The sequence below is a fragment of the Pavona decussata genome, unplaced genomic scaffold (genome assembly GCF_977016875.1).
Source record: "Pavona decussata unplaced genomic scaffold, jaPavDecu1.1 SCAFFOLD_134, whole genome shotgun sequence".
In the NCBI taxonomy this organism is placed as follows: Eukaryota; Metazoa; Cnidaria; class Anthozoa; order Scleractinia; family Agariciidae; genus Pavona; species Pavona decussata.
Genome location: NW_028145547.1, coordinates 2,132,501 through 2,146,734, shown reverse-complemented (window position 1 = coordinate 2,146,734; position 14,234 = coordinate 2,132,501). Strand labels below are relative to the sequence as shown.

Below are 14,234 nucleotides of genomic sequence, written 5' to 3'. Positions count from 1 at the left end.
TCTTGAGCCCCAAAATTGATTATATAGACGCAAATTGACAAAAATTTCAAGAACAAATCAAAATCCAGATTTTTTAACTGAATGACCAGAGGAATTCAGTTGAGACGAAGAATTTACAGTCAACCCAGGTCACGCGTGAACAGTATTTCCAAGAATGAAATGAACATTCGAATTTCTCTTTGTAATGTCCGACGTGTGAATGGAATGTTGGACATTTCTCTGGAAATCGTTCCGAGAAAGACGCATTAACTGAAAAAAAGATTCAAAATACTTAGGAAACAATTGTTATTCTTGAAATATTCAATTTTGCAATGTAAAGAAAAATTCATAGCTTTATACCGTCAATAAGCTAGGGAAATTTATACGGGAACTCTGAAATCTCGTTGGCGATTTTCAAAACTGACATGTAAACTTCAAAACTCCGTTCAAATTTCAAAAATATCGTTCACGCGTGACCTGGGTTGACTGTAATATATTTTGACAAGCTGTCTTCCTTGTAGACTTATGGGAACAATTAATTAAATACGTTGTAAAAAAGTTAGATTAAGTTCAAGCAACATTGCTAACAGGAATGTTTGGTTTAACAACGTACCCTGATTGAAAGCTTTAGTTATCTTATCAGCTGGCAATACTCGAGACCATGTTACGAAGCTAGCAATCTTCATTGGAAGAATCTCCACTTTCGCATCACCGCTGTTAGCTTTACTCAATGTGAACTCGTGGAAAACATTGGCACGATTGGAATAAAGCTTTGTAGGAGAAATCGTGGAACCCCTCTGTCTTCCATTGATAAAGTATCTGAGCCCCTCTTCTGAAAAGATAACCGAAAAAGGCTGTATTTAAAAATTTTTTTCGGACAAGACTACAGAAAAGTCGGTAACGTTTCCCTTAAATAGTGGTCAAACGTAAAACGCAGTGTGTCTACAGGTAAAATCACTCATCCCTTCAACTTTTTTAGCTATAGCAAAATCTCAGTATGTCCAATTTTGGTTTTATAATAATTTTCCGTTTCGGACACCGACTCTGTTGGAGGTTTTCTAGTTGAGCAAGGGATGGCGCAGTACTGATGAGAGCACTCGCCTCCCACCAATGTGGCCCGGGTTCGAATCCCGGACTCGGCGTCATATGTGGGTTGAGTTTGTTGTTGGTTCTCGTCTTTGCTCCGAGAGGTTTTTCTCCGGGTACTCCGGTTTTGCCCTCTCCTCAAAAACCAACATTTCTAAATTCCAATTCGATCTGGAAAGTGTCCCCAATTAGTGCTCTGCGCTAAATACATTGACACTTAAATAAAGTGATTTATTTATTTTTATTTTTTATTTTAGTTGTTATTTATTGTGTTGTATTACCTAGATTGAATGCTTTGTACTGCGATGTTGTATGTTGGTGGTGAATGAAGTTATTCTATTTGATAATAAACTTTCCCATTAAGATCAGGCAGTTAAGTGACCCACTAGGCCCGTGCGGCCTCAACTACCGACCATATCAGAGTTGATAGAACTGTTGCACTAATATAGAGCCTTGATAGCAAATAGAAAAATTGCGGAGTTCTAGGGGCGTGAAAAGCATTCGTATTTGCAGTATTTTAATCAAGAAATTCCATCGTCAAAAAGGGAATAATCAAATTTCTTAGAAAAAAAGAAATTTCGGTCTGACTGTACCTGAATTACCTAAATAAGGATTAACTTGTCTAGTGAGAGGAGTACTTTTGACCATTGAAATAAGCGTCTCTTTTTGTAGATGTTTTTGCATACTCTCTACAAGAGTCCCATCCATCTGAACCTTCTGAAAACCCTACCTTAATTCAAATAAAGTGAAAAATTCAAAGTGAAAATCAACTGTACTATACCACGTACCTTTTTCCCATGTGAAAGCAAATGAAATCCAGGAGTCCGATGGTATTTCTGTATTAGGAATTGATTGTTTCCATTGTTTCTCTCTATTCACCGCTTGCAGAACGTAATGGCCATTTTGGTGAAAGAGAGAGAACCCACGGGATCTTATGTCGTCACCTCCGCTGGAGAATACATATTTACGCTGTGATGGATTGCTTGGGACGTGAGACAGGTCGATTTTGGCCCAAAACATCATGGTGATGCCTCTCTCGCACACTTCTGGATCGCTAATGCATTTTCCTTGTGAAAAAAAAACCAAAACAAAACAAAACAAAACAATTCACTGTAATACCTTTCTTTGCCGGTTTTTACTTGTCGATGCCACGCTTTAATTAGGGTCCTTAAATTTGAATCTTTTCATCGTTTCCCGCAAATCACAAACCTCTAAAAGTCACGTGACTCCAATCCTCCCGTAACATTTGAGGTTTGAGGTTCAGATTTCAAAGTCAAGGACACTGTCTAGAGGTAAGTGAATTACGACAAAGGTTTCTGCCAGTTTTAAAATTAAAAAGCCACGTTTAAACATCAAATTTATTTTCCTTAAACAGTCATCTCGATGGTTAAGAGGTTTGTTTGATTCACTTGGGAGATTATAGGGATCGATACTATCCTCCGTGCAGCCGCCATCTTGTTTTTCTGCGAGTATCCCATGACGCATAGGTAAATATTAACCCTCAATCACCCGGAATTATTTGCAAACGGCGAAATTCGAACTGTAAAATGCTGTCCGACGTTTGCGGTTTGCGTTTAACCCGCCATCTTACGGTCCCTATTATTTTAATTTGCGCGTTGGTCGGTCCTTTTGAGTGGGGCCAGTTTCACCCTTTCGGTGCTTTACGCCTCGCCTGTTACTGGCATTCAGGTAGAGGAAAGCAATGGGAGGTAAATTGTGATGAGTGTGAATAATAAAGACGAGGAGCGGGAAAAACGAGAAGACACTGGGGAGAGGGGGTCTTCTCTCTCCAGTCTCCTCACTTTTGTTATTCGTTCACATCGCAATTTTCACTGAGCCGCTCTCCACTTTTTGAGCGCCTGGAACAGGCTACTTTGCGCCCCGCGACTTCGTGTTTTCGGCGATTCGCCTTTACCTGCATAAACTTTTTATTTATATTCTTCCAAACTGAATGCGTTAAATTGTCGCAATATTTACCTCTAAAATTTCCCATATCAATCCAACTGCCCTTTGCAAGAGTGGACGCTACTTTTCCCATTGACAGGGAATCAGCTATTCTAGCTCCGTTCTGAAAAGACAAAAAATTCTTAGTCCCTAGACCACTCGAGTCGGAATCCAAGGCGCTAAGCATTAGGCCACGGTGCACTCCCACCATTAAAGAAGGCACCAAGTATATGTTGCGGTTCAATAGGCCATTTCCGAGTTGAACCTCATTGTGAAAGAGAGGCTAAGTGCAAAACTTTTCATATGAAAATTAGTTTTGTTTGCATATGAATGAAAACTTATTTTCATAATAAAACTTTGCACTTAGGCTCGCTTTTACAATGAGGTTTAAAGCAACTCGGAAATGGCCTATTTCACCCTTGGTTTTAGATCTATTTTCTATTGTTTCAGACTCATTATCATACATCACATGCATGCATACTAGAACAATGGAGGATAAAATTCAAACCAAGGATCAGAAATTTGATAACAACATCTACACAAGGCTAGCTTACATGTTCATTTCCTTACGATGCCAAGAACTGCAAGAACAGAAAAATAAACACGCGCTCACCCCCGCCAATTTTCTGGCGTTTTATCAGTTTTTATAAGACATCTATTGGTTTCGTGTCTTTCTTTAGTATTATTGTTTGAGCTAGAGCCTAAGGCAGGCTACGGGATAGAATGACTAAATGACACAGTTTGTATGACATCAAACAGAATACACATATACACATGTGGACAGATAATTGTTGATTTTCTAAATTTAGGAGCCGAATACGTGATCCACGCTTGTTCCTTTTTTCGGAACGTCTTTCGCACTCATCAGTATGTAAAGGAACTATGTCAGCTGGGGCACATGCGCAGTAGAGTCCGATTTAGACTATTTATTTGCACACAACTCGTCTCGGGAGTTTTGGTTTTCCGACTTTGCAAAAGCTTTCAAAAACATCGCAACAAATAGCTTTTGTAATCGCTAAAGAAAGTTTGTAAATAACAAAATTTCAGTTAACTTTTCGAAGGTGAACGCGATTTGAACAGACGAAAACAGCCTCCCGAACTCTGCGACGGTATTTGAAAAGGTTGGGCCAACGACTTCAAAGCGCTTCTCATCAGCGCGCGCATGCGCCTGGGGTGACGTAGTCCCTTTCACGTCGCGATCAGATTGTTATCCCAGCTCGAGAACCCGAGATCTCGAAGCATCACAATCTGGGATTCCGGCTTTTCGGGCTGGAATAAATTACCTTTTATCTTGTGGGCACAACCTTCTGGGGCAACAGTTTATCACGATAAAATAATACTAATAGGGCTTGGTTCTCTCTTGTTCTGCTGATCAATTCCGCTAAAGGTCTAAACTACAATCCTGGAAATTATACTTAAAACTCAAGTAAGTTTTGCGCCAACACTGTTTGGTTAACCAAGTCCTTTTAGTATTATTTTATCGTCATAAACTGTTGCCCCAGAAAGTTGTGCTCACGAGATAAAAAGAGGTTTGAGCTACACAAATGCAAATTATTGCTATTATTATTATTATTATTATTATTATTATTATCATTATTATTATTATTATTATTATTATTATTTTTATTATTATTATTATTATTACTTTGAAATCGATAAAAACCTGGCTAGATTTTAGATTTTAGGATGAGAACGAATTTCTCAGTTTTTTTAATAGTTTTAATAGTTTTAACTTGTAAATATCGATTTTGCTCCGAATATTTCAATAAAGTTTAATTTTATTATTATTATTATTATTATTATTATTATTATTATTATTATTATTATTATTATTATTATTATTATTATTATTAACACCACTAGTACTGTTCTCCTAGTTAGTCTAAGTTGACCTGAGTGTATTAGCGGAAATCTTCATAGCATTGTTTGAGAACACGTCTGAATGTCTCCATGTTCAGGAGAAATTTCAACAACGGCTTGAACCGCAGCCAACGTAGCATGCTTTGCCAATTTTCTGGGAGCATATGATTTTTAAATTCCTTACCCTCAGTATAGCAGGGAAGCCTCCAGTTATGTCAGGTGACTCAATACCTTGTTCATTGTTGAACGGCCAACAGTGTGACGCAGATGTGAATACACCAACATCACAGATGTCTAGAATTTAAGAGCAAAAAGAGAAGTAACTCAACGACAACAAATGCAATGACGTAATCTAACCTTACGACAACGTCAAAAGAACAGCACAAAATAAAAAAGAAACCCCGACCACCAAAGAGAAAGCTCGTGGAACATTTATCTTTATACACCGTAGAGGAGCCACACATGACCCGGCGTAGTAAGTCTGGAAATTCGTGTCGTAACCAGGTGTTGTTACCACATTTTCCAAATTTTGTTACCAACTACACACACCAACTTGTATTTAAATGTAGGAATGCGGTAACAACACTTGGCAAAACATGTTGGCCACATTTCGGGCGAGAACTAGATATAGTTTCCAAACTTGTCAACTTTCTCAATAGTTTTAAGTTTGGGAGTTTGAGATCTCAGACTGACGTCTGTCCGTTTGTGTAATCATGTGAGTGTTTACTTCAAACATCAGTTATAATTGCGTCAAATTCAGGTTTAAGCAGTTACTGTACGTTCACGGAAACTTGTCGTATGAAGACATATGTTTGACAAGCTCTTAGACGTTCACAGCAAAATTTTGGCATCTTAGGTCTGCCCTGTAAAATTTTGGGCGCCTTAAGATTACTAAAAAACTTATCTTTAAACTCTTAAAATCTTTTCTTATTTTATACGTTTTATCGCAGTTAGGGACAAGTGTGATGTATGATCGTAGTAAATGGTCTTCCTCGTCCGAGTCTCCTTATAGCTAAGTGGTTTAAGCTTCCGACCAGTGTGAAGAAGGTCACGTGTTCTATTCCCGTTGGGTACAAAACATTTTTCTCTATCCCATGCTCAAGACAAGATGAGCATTTATATTTTCTTTTTATATCATGATACATAATGATGTACTAATGCCATGCAGTATGATAACTGACAACCTCGGAAATGTATACCAAAACACCTTCTGGGATAAACTACAAACCTTGTTTCATTGATCGGCGTATAAGTGTCATTCGTCCATTGAATAGCTTGTGGGAGAGCTCACTGGTACATTTTCCTCCTGCAATTAAACAAAATATAACAAACGAGTTAAGTATTTAAAAGTGACTGATTTTTTAACGAAAGAAATTACATTTTTAACATCTTTTTTTAATAGCAGAAGACGGAACTATTGCTGAGAGCTTAAATTAATTTGAATGGTCGCATTTTAGGATTATTTATACAGGCTCAACAGCCGAACCAGATTATATGATGCTGGAAAAAAATGAGTCGTGGCCGAACAAGAATGAGAGCTGACAACGTACACTGTGATGCCGGAACGTTTGGCGAATGATAAGAGTACATTGTAAGGCTTAGTCTCAACTCCGATCTTAAAGGCAAAATCACTCCCTGTGAACCGATAGTTGAAAAAATTCGGTCTAAACTATAATCTTCTCAATTTAAGAATTTATTTGTTTTGTTGGTCCGTTAAATTAAGAAGTTATGAAGGGTAACATCAGCTATTGCAGTAGGAAAAGTAATCTTAGAATACCATATTACAATAATGTTACCTGTGAATATTGCCGCCAACAAAAGTACATAAAGCGAGACAGTGAATGCCATTACTTCGAAGCCTCTTCACTTGTAAATGTAAGGTCAATTAATTATAGCAGAATACTGTGATTAAGCAAAGAGATAGAGGTAAATTTCATGGAAGAACATATAGGTTTCAACCGTTTACAAGGTTCCTTTTGATCATAGTCGAATGAGCTAATAACAATGAGTTAACTGTGGAATGGGTAATATGTAGAAAATAGATAAATGAGCAGTGAGTAATGTGTAAAGTGTAACGGGTAATGTTTAATTAGCAATGTAGATAATGTAAACAGACAGTAGAGTGTGGATAGACAAAGAAAAGTAGCTCATACCATGAACGTAAACCCTCGCTTTGGCGAGGGGAAATTATTAACAAGAATAAAAATGTTAATTCTATCGTTAGATTGTCATCGCAGCCTGTGTTCTCTATGATCCGAATTATTTTAAATAGTTCGCCTAACTGTCCAGTTGACATTGATTTATTGATTTCATAAGTTAAAAGTGACGTAAGTGTGGTTTCATTATTCAACACTTGATCTCGCATGTCCTTTCTCTGAATTCTGCTAACATAGGTTTTTCGGGAAAATGAGTTTCAGCTAAAAATAGACTCAAATAGGGAGACGAAAATCGCTAAAAACGCTCGCCTGGTAATTTGAGGGACGTAAAGCGTGGATTTCGCGCTAGCTTTGCTCTTAGTGAACGGGTCTAGTTTAAAAAAATCGCAAAAAAAACATTGATTTTACAGTTACGGTAGTCGCTATAGACAATAACTGTTTTAGTCTTCAAGTTAAAACGTACATATCACCCAGATTTACAAAGAAAATTTATATGTCATGTAGTTACAGCGAGTTAGTCAATACACCCCGGTGGTTGGTACACAGAAGGATAGTGCTATAGTTGAAAGATTCTCGGGAAAATGGCCAATGGCCAAGAAGAGAATTACAAACCGTGTGCCTTTCAGGCAAGGATTCCACGATGTCTGGGGAGGCCATTAGCCAAAGGGAATAGGCCGCTTTGAACCTCATTACGAAAGGAAGGCTAACTGCAAAGTTTTTATTAAGAAAAATGAGTTCATGTGAAAAGCTTTAAACTTAGCCTGGCTTTCATGACGAGGTTCACAACAACTCGGAAATGACCTATTAAAAAATGTTTGTTCATTCTTCAATAGCTGTGTACCTTATGTCATGATCTGGCGCGTGTGAGTGGACGTTTGGCTGGTGTTGACTTTGCTTTGATACAAACCTCAGTGCTTTTTATATGTAAATGCAAACTAGTTAGTTTAAGATTAGATGTAAAAAGATGTGAGGCTTGTAAAGTGCTTTTTATATGTAAACACAAACTAGTTAGTATAAGATTAGCTGATGTAAAAAAATATGAGGTTTTTGTATACTGCTTTTTATATGTAAATGAAAACTAGTTAGTATAAGATTACATGTAAAAAGATGTGAGGTTTGTGTAGTGCTTTTTATATGTTAACACAAAATAGTTAGTATGAAGATTAGCTGATGTAAAAAGATGTGAGGTTTGTATAGTGCTTTTTATATGTAAATGAAAACCAGTTAGTAAAAGATTAGATGTAAAATGATGTGAGGTTTGTATAGTGCTTTTTATATGGAAATGCAAACTAGTTAGTATAAGATTAGATAAAAAAAAAGTGACGTTTGTATAGTGCTTTTATATGGAAAAACAAACCAGTTAGTATAAGATTAGATGAAAAAAGATGTGAGGTTTGTATAGTGCTTTTTATATGAAAATGCACTAGTTAGTATAAAAACAAAGTCAACTGACTCCACCCTCATCACTTCCACTAAAAGACCTGTGAGATCACTTAGGACAAAACTGTAAAATGGTTCATTAGTTTCTACAGTTGATCGCTGCCTGATTACAGATGACAAGATAATTGGTTCAGCCGAATGGATTCAGAAGAGGTAGTATTATTTGCTTGTTTTTACCTCGCCGAGAAAAGGAATGTGACGGAGCACGTTATATTGGAACGTTGTTCAATCCCTTAAGACTTCATTGGTTTTATTTCGTCATATGAGATTGGGAAATACACGATGGGTCACATTTTCATGATTTTCATGCTTATGTACATTAATGTGTTCACCTCACTATCGTTGACTAATAGAAAATGATGCACACGCCAAGGAAAGTAAACCTGTCGCAGACGAACTGACGAAAAAAGTATCGGGTGAGCGAGGGAACAAAAACAAGGGGGATTGGGGAGAGAGCCTCATCGTTTTGCTTTCCTTTTCGTTCACTCTTTCGCGTTTTCCTCGTATACAGCTGAGAGCCTGGAACAAGCTAGGTGCAAACTAGAGGTGAGCTTGGGAACGTTTGTGTGCGAAAGCACTCTTGCCACTGCTTACAGCAGTCAGTGTAAGAAAAAATCCCTTAAACTGTTATATGGCGTCGTTTTATCCCGTGAGCTAACCTAGGACGATAAAAGATCGTGGAGGACTATCTGCCCTAAGTGCAACGCCGGCCGCTCGCGGTTTGATGCGGCAGCCGTCGTAACGTTTCTAGTCTTTTTTGATAATTAAGGTATGCGTTCCTGAGGTTTTGCGTATTTTTTTTATATTATTTTAAATGGAAATTAAGGGACCACTGTAATTTACTCTTGCTGTAGTGGCTCCTCTGCCAGAGTGTGAAAGCAAAGCCCAATAAATAAAAAATAAAAATAAGACAAGTACATAGGGGACTCGTGAAACGTTAGCAAAAAAGGTAATGACGGAGTCGTAGATTATCAATTTTGATTCATTTATTTGACACTATCATTACAATACAGTCGAAGCTCTCATAAGCGACCACCTCGAGAATTGGAAAAAGTGGTCGTAACTAGAGCTGGTCGCCTACGAGAATGCACTCTCGTAAGCGACCAATAGCTGAAACAATAGAAGCTGGTCACTCACCAGAGCTTTCAGCATAAAGCCCTCTACCTCGGTCTCAGGGTAACACTCTTGATCCAGCCGTAAATCATCTTCAATTATAGATTCGAGATCTTTATCTACGCACGTTATTAGGCAGTGCTATATTACTGTAAATGTGATCACAAAGTGTATACTTTTATTAAAGAGTTGCCATAATACGTATCACAATCTTTGAGTGGTCGCTTACGAGAGCTTAAAAACAAAAGAAAAGACCAGTTGGTAATTCTCAAAAGTGGGAGCGGTCGCTTACGAGAGCTTTTGATTACAGAGTTTAAGTGACAATTCAAATGGGGTTTCACAATGGTGGTCGTAACTAGAGCTGGTCGCTTACGAGAGTGGTCGCAAGAAGAGCTTTAACTGTAGTAAAGTACGCTTAATACTTTTAGGAGAAAAGAAAAAGTAAGTAGAATAAGCCGCTTCATTTTAACAATTGCTAGAATAATCTGGTTAGAAGATCAGGATTCAAAATTAAAAGTTTAAAGTCGCTGCAGACGCATTTCTGCGTTGACCAGAATGTTAGGGGAAATTAAATCAGGAAGATCTAGTTTGAGCAAAAACATTAGCCAAGAAAATCTGGTTTTCCAGGGTTTCCTGACCAGCCTCGTTCCCTTCCCACATGATTGACTCAAATTGCTGCTTAATAATCAACATTAATTTGACATATGCATTTCATTAAAAGTATTAAAGTTTGGGTGTGTTCACTTTCTACCACCACTTGCAACATCTGGGGGAGCAGTATGGAGGGCAATAGCCTATCCCCTGATTTCTAGTACAGGCGACGGGGCATTGTGCGGTTTGAGTCGTCATCACTTGAGAGCAGCAGTATGGATCGCAACCTGCTGGACACTGAGCTGCTCTCAGACACTGTTGTGGGCATTGGGTTGTTGGCACACTTTGGCTTGGGGCTTGAGTTTGTGTCGCACACTGGCTTGGACACTGAGTCGCTGTTTGCGTCGCACACTGAATTGGACACTGAGTGGTAGTCGCACACTGAATGGGGCATTGAGCGGTAGTCGCACACTGGGGTTGGCAACCTGTCGCACCAAAAATTTGTAAGCATTAGCCTAGTGAATTAATGAAACATTTTTACATGGATCTTTTCAAACACGAAATAATTCGAAACACTTAGTTCATCTGGCAATGGTCCAATCAATTAGAAATTTCTGACATCAGTTTTGATCCATACCCATAGCTTTTCGATGGATTCCTTAATTCCCTAATTCCCCTCAATATTTTTGCCAGTCCTCCTTTGCAAATTTCTTAGTAGCCGCATAATTTCAAGGATATCTTATTTTCTTGATTTTGTTCTTTCACACTTAGTTCACAAGTGGGTGTTTTACTTTATGCATACATTATCACATACGCTGGATTCAATACTCTACGAAAATATCTAATGATAGATACTAAGCTCGAGAAACGGTGACCGACGGGGTATTCAAAAGAGTTTTACACGAGGAGGCTCCGCCTGAGGTCTTAAATCTTACTCTTTTATAAACCATTCTTGAAAGTAAAGGTAACCCTTTTATAGACGCTCCATAGAAAATGGCACCCCTTTTGGGGCCTACAGTCCGGCACAGTTATCAAATTTGATAACCGCGTGACGTCACAACATGGCGCCAGCCCAGAGCTCGGTGAGTTTTCGGAGAGCGTTCAATTGTTTCGGTAATTTTTCGGTTGTGTTCGCGTTCCATACCCAGAATTCCAGGCGTGAACATCGATAGAGCAATAAACTTCAAGGCCCTGCAAAAATGGTGACCATCGGGAAAGAATTATGCGAGATCTTCCCTTGCGATTTGAAGAGGTGGTACGAAATGACAGTCCCTTTCAGGTATGTTAATTGTCTTTGCCATCAATTTTAAGGTAGTTGTAGATTTTTGTGGTACACTAAGAAAAAATGTCGTGCTCTTTATTATTATATCTTTCGATTCAACACTTATTTGTCGGAGGGCATGCCTACAGAACTAGAAAGACTGCATAGTTTTAAATTCCTACCGTAAATGACAGTTTTCCCTACCCTTTTCTATATTTCGGCTCGTGAAATCCCTACACTTTTATATACCTCTGGCGTGAAAAAGCCTTTCGGGCGAAGCATCCCCGCGTAGTCCATTATAGAGGGTAACCCCCCCCCCCCCCCCCTCTCCTACTGGAATGGAAATGAAGAATTTTCAGTGAGAGGAGACTGCTCGCTTACTGAGAAAATGTCATTGATCCGTACGGTCTACTAGTTGACGTAGTCGATGGAAAGCATGAGAACTTTTGAATTCAGATCGTTCTTGATTTCATACAACCACTTACCATAGTATATGTTGATTTAAGCGGAAAAACACAGCTACTGAACAATTCACTGGACAAAATCTGCCAGAAACTTTTCGAGAGCTCGCTTTTGTGATCAAGGCTTGATCCAGTGGCCGCTAAGTGTCTACTTAATCCCACACTAGGATCTTTGTTATATAATATGGTAGTACAAAGGCATTTACTTATATAAGAAACACTGCTTTTATACATCCACATGGTCCAGTCAATGGTTCACAGCAGCTCACAGCGGCATAGTGCAACTTGATCTTCGTGTTTCCATAAGATGTAAATGTATCAGCCTCTTGTAGGGTACATTCACAGTTCAAGGGAGTAGCTTAAAAGTTCAACTTACCTTTAGGCTTCTTCTTTGGGCCAGTGTAAACTGATAAGAAAGAGGATATATGTTTTAACGATGGTTTACACCAACAACGTCAGCATGGGTATAAACGCAAGCCAAAACACAACATGTTTACATATGTGATGGGCACAAGTACAAGGTGACGTAGTTAAACTATCTGTACAAATGGGGGCAGTGGCTTCGAACATTAATTATTGGTTCCAAAACTGCACGAAAGTAGAGTATTTTAATTTATCGAATTCTATTTAGCGTGCTTGGGGTTGCAATTTCTCGAGCTATGCAATCGCAAAGGAAAAAATGATTCACTTTAATCTTGCATCAGTATGGCGTGCGTGTACTTAGGGGCTGTTTACATGGAGGGAGGAAGATTCTAGCACTAGGAAGATCCAAAGAGGGCGTTTGTTTTACATGCAGAAATTTCGGCCGAAATGGGTATCAAGTGGAGAAGGAAAACAAGAATAACTGTCGGCATTGAGTAGCTGAACGCCCGGCTGCCGCCATGTTTGTTCCTTGTGTCCCTAGTACTAGAATCTTCCCAGCGAAAGTAGTTTACTTGGTGCTAGGGATCTTCCTATCTCTTAGCTAGGAAGTTCCTATCTCTAGGTAGATCTCAGCGCAAGGGTCAAGAACAACTTTTTGCAGGTAAACTGGATAGCGAAAACATATGGCGCTAGGATGATCCACCCTCTAAGATCTTCCTCCTTCCATGCAAACAGCCCCTTAGAGAGCATTCACGTTCCTGCCTTTGCACCGAAACCAAACCACACTTAATTTTGGATAGTGAATTGTTACTTATGACACTTCACAAATTCACGAGCTCTGAAATTTATGAAACTTTCTAAACCAATATAAGTGAAAACGCAAAATGTGTGTAAACTAATAGATAAGAGGGTTAGTTTCTAAAGAAAATGTGGCGCTGCAACGTTTTGTCATCTGTTGGCTAAGCTTCTTACTTCCTATTCGCTGTGATAGTGTGTGGAGGGAAAGGTGCTCTACATGTGTAATTAAAACGTCAAAATAATTATGTGGAATATAAATTATGAATAAAGTGAGCTAAATTATTTGTTCTCTAATTCAAGACCTTAGTAACAGTTTATTCGATCTGCTACCACCCCACCATCTTAAAATGATAACCAAATTTTTAAATAGATGCTCGAGACGACAGCATGTTCATATTTCTTTCCATTGTAAATAAGCGGCTAAACGTTTCAATGTTGTTTTGTAGCATCTTGTTACTCTAACAGCTTGGAGCGTTTAGCACCCCATGTTCTCCTGGACAAAAATATTTAGTTTTGCGTCGATGATTTTTTGTCAGAAAAACGTTTTCCAAAATATATAATAGCTCGATTCATACTGGAGACGGATCGTCGTCCCAGACGGTTGATCCGTCTCTGGTATAAATCGGGACAATTTTGCTACACAAAAATAATGTTGGAACGCTTATCCGGGACATGCCACTTTGGCCCTTACTTTCACACGTGAGTCCAGTGTGTTGAGGGGTGCAGATACAGCGGAAACCTTTAGGTTCATCGACGTCCATTTTACACGTTCCGCCATTGAGACATGGGTTCTTTGGTTGACAAGCTGGTAAAAAATAGTATTTCTTATATTTGACTTCATGAGTAGATTATACATGTACTCATACTGATAAACGAGCGAGAAAACCTTCGTCATGAAAGTACTAATCTCTGGGCCATCATGGGGAGGGGAGTGTGCAGTGGAGGGGTTAGAAAACCCACTGATAGGTTGAAACTTGATAAAAACCTTAATTCGCAATCACATTTTTTTGAGAATTTTCAGTATAGCACTTCCCCTGATCCTCCATAGTAAGCCATGGAGCTTAAACACCCTCCTCTGGCCAGCCCCACTTTCCTTAAATCCTGCATCCTGTATTTTTTTCCTAAATATAATACCGATGTGGTATGAAACTGTTGGTATTTCGCTGTCTTGCTTTATTGCCT

At 38.7% G+C, this 14,234-nt stretch overlaps 1 protein-coding gene across 1 annotated transcript in view; it reads right to left on the bottom strand.

The window, feature by feature from the left end:
- Nucleotides 1–9,472: 9,472 nt before the first annotated feature.
- The window catches only part of LOC146467674 (uncharacterized), a 17,684-nt gene continuing 12,922 nt past the window's right edge, over nucleotides 9,473–14,234 (bottom strand). Inside the window, exons 13-15 of the mRNA XM_085125644.1 lie at nucleotides 13,744–13,857; nucleotides 12,268–12,297; nucleotides 9,473–10,654 (exon numbers count right to left, since the gene is read on the bottom strand). Of these exons, the coding sequence (XP_084981770.1) occupies nucleotides 10,326–10,654; nucleotides 12,268–12,297; nucleotides 13,744–13,857 (473 nt within the window). The 3' untranslated portion in view covers nucleotides 9,473–10,325. The remainder of the gene's footprint in view (nucleotides 10,655–12,267; nucleotides 12,298–13,743; nucleotides 13,858–14,234) is intronic.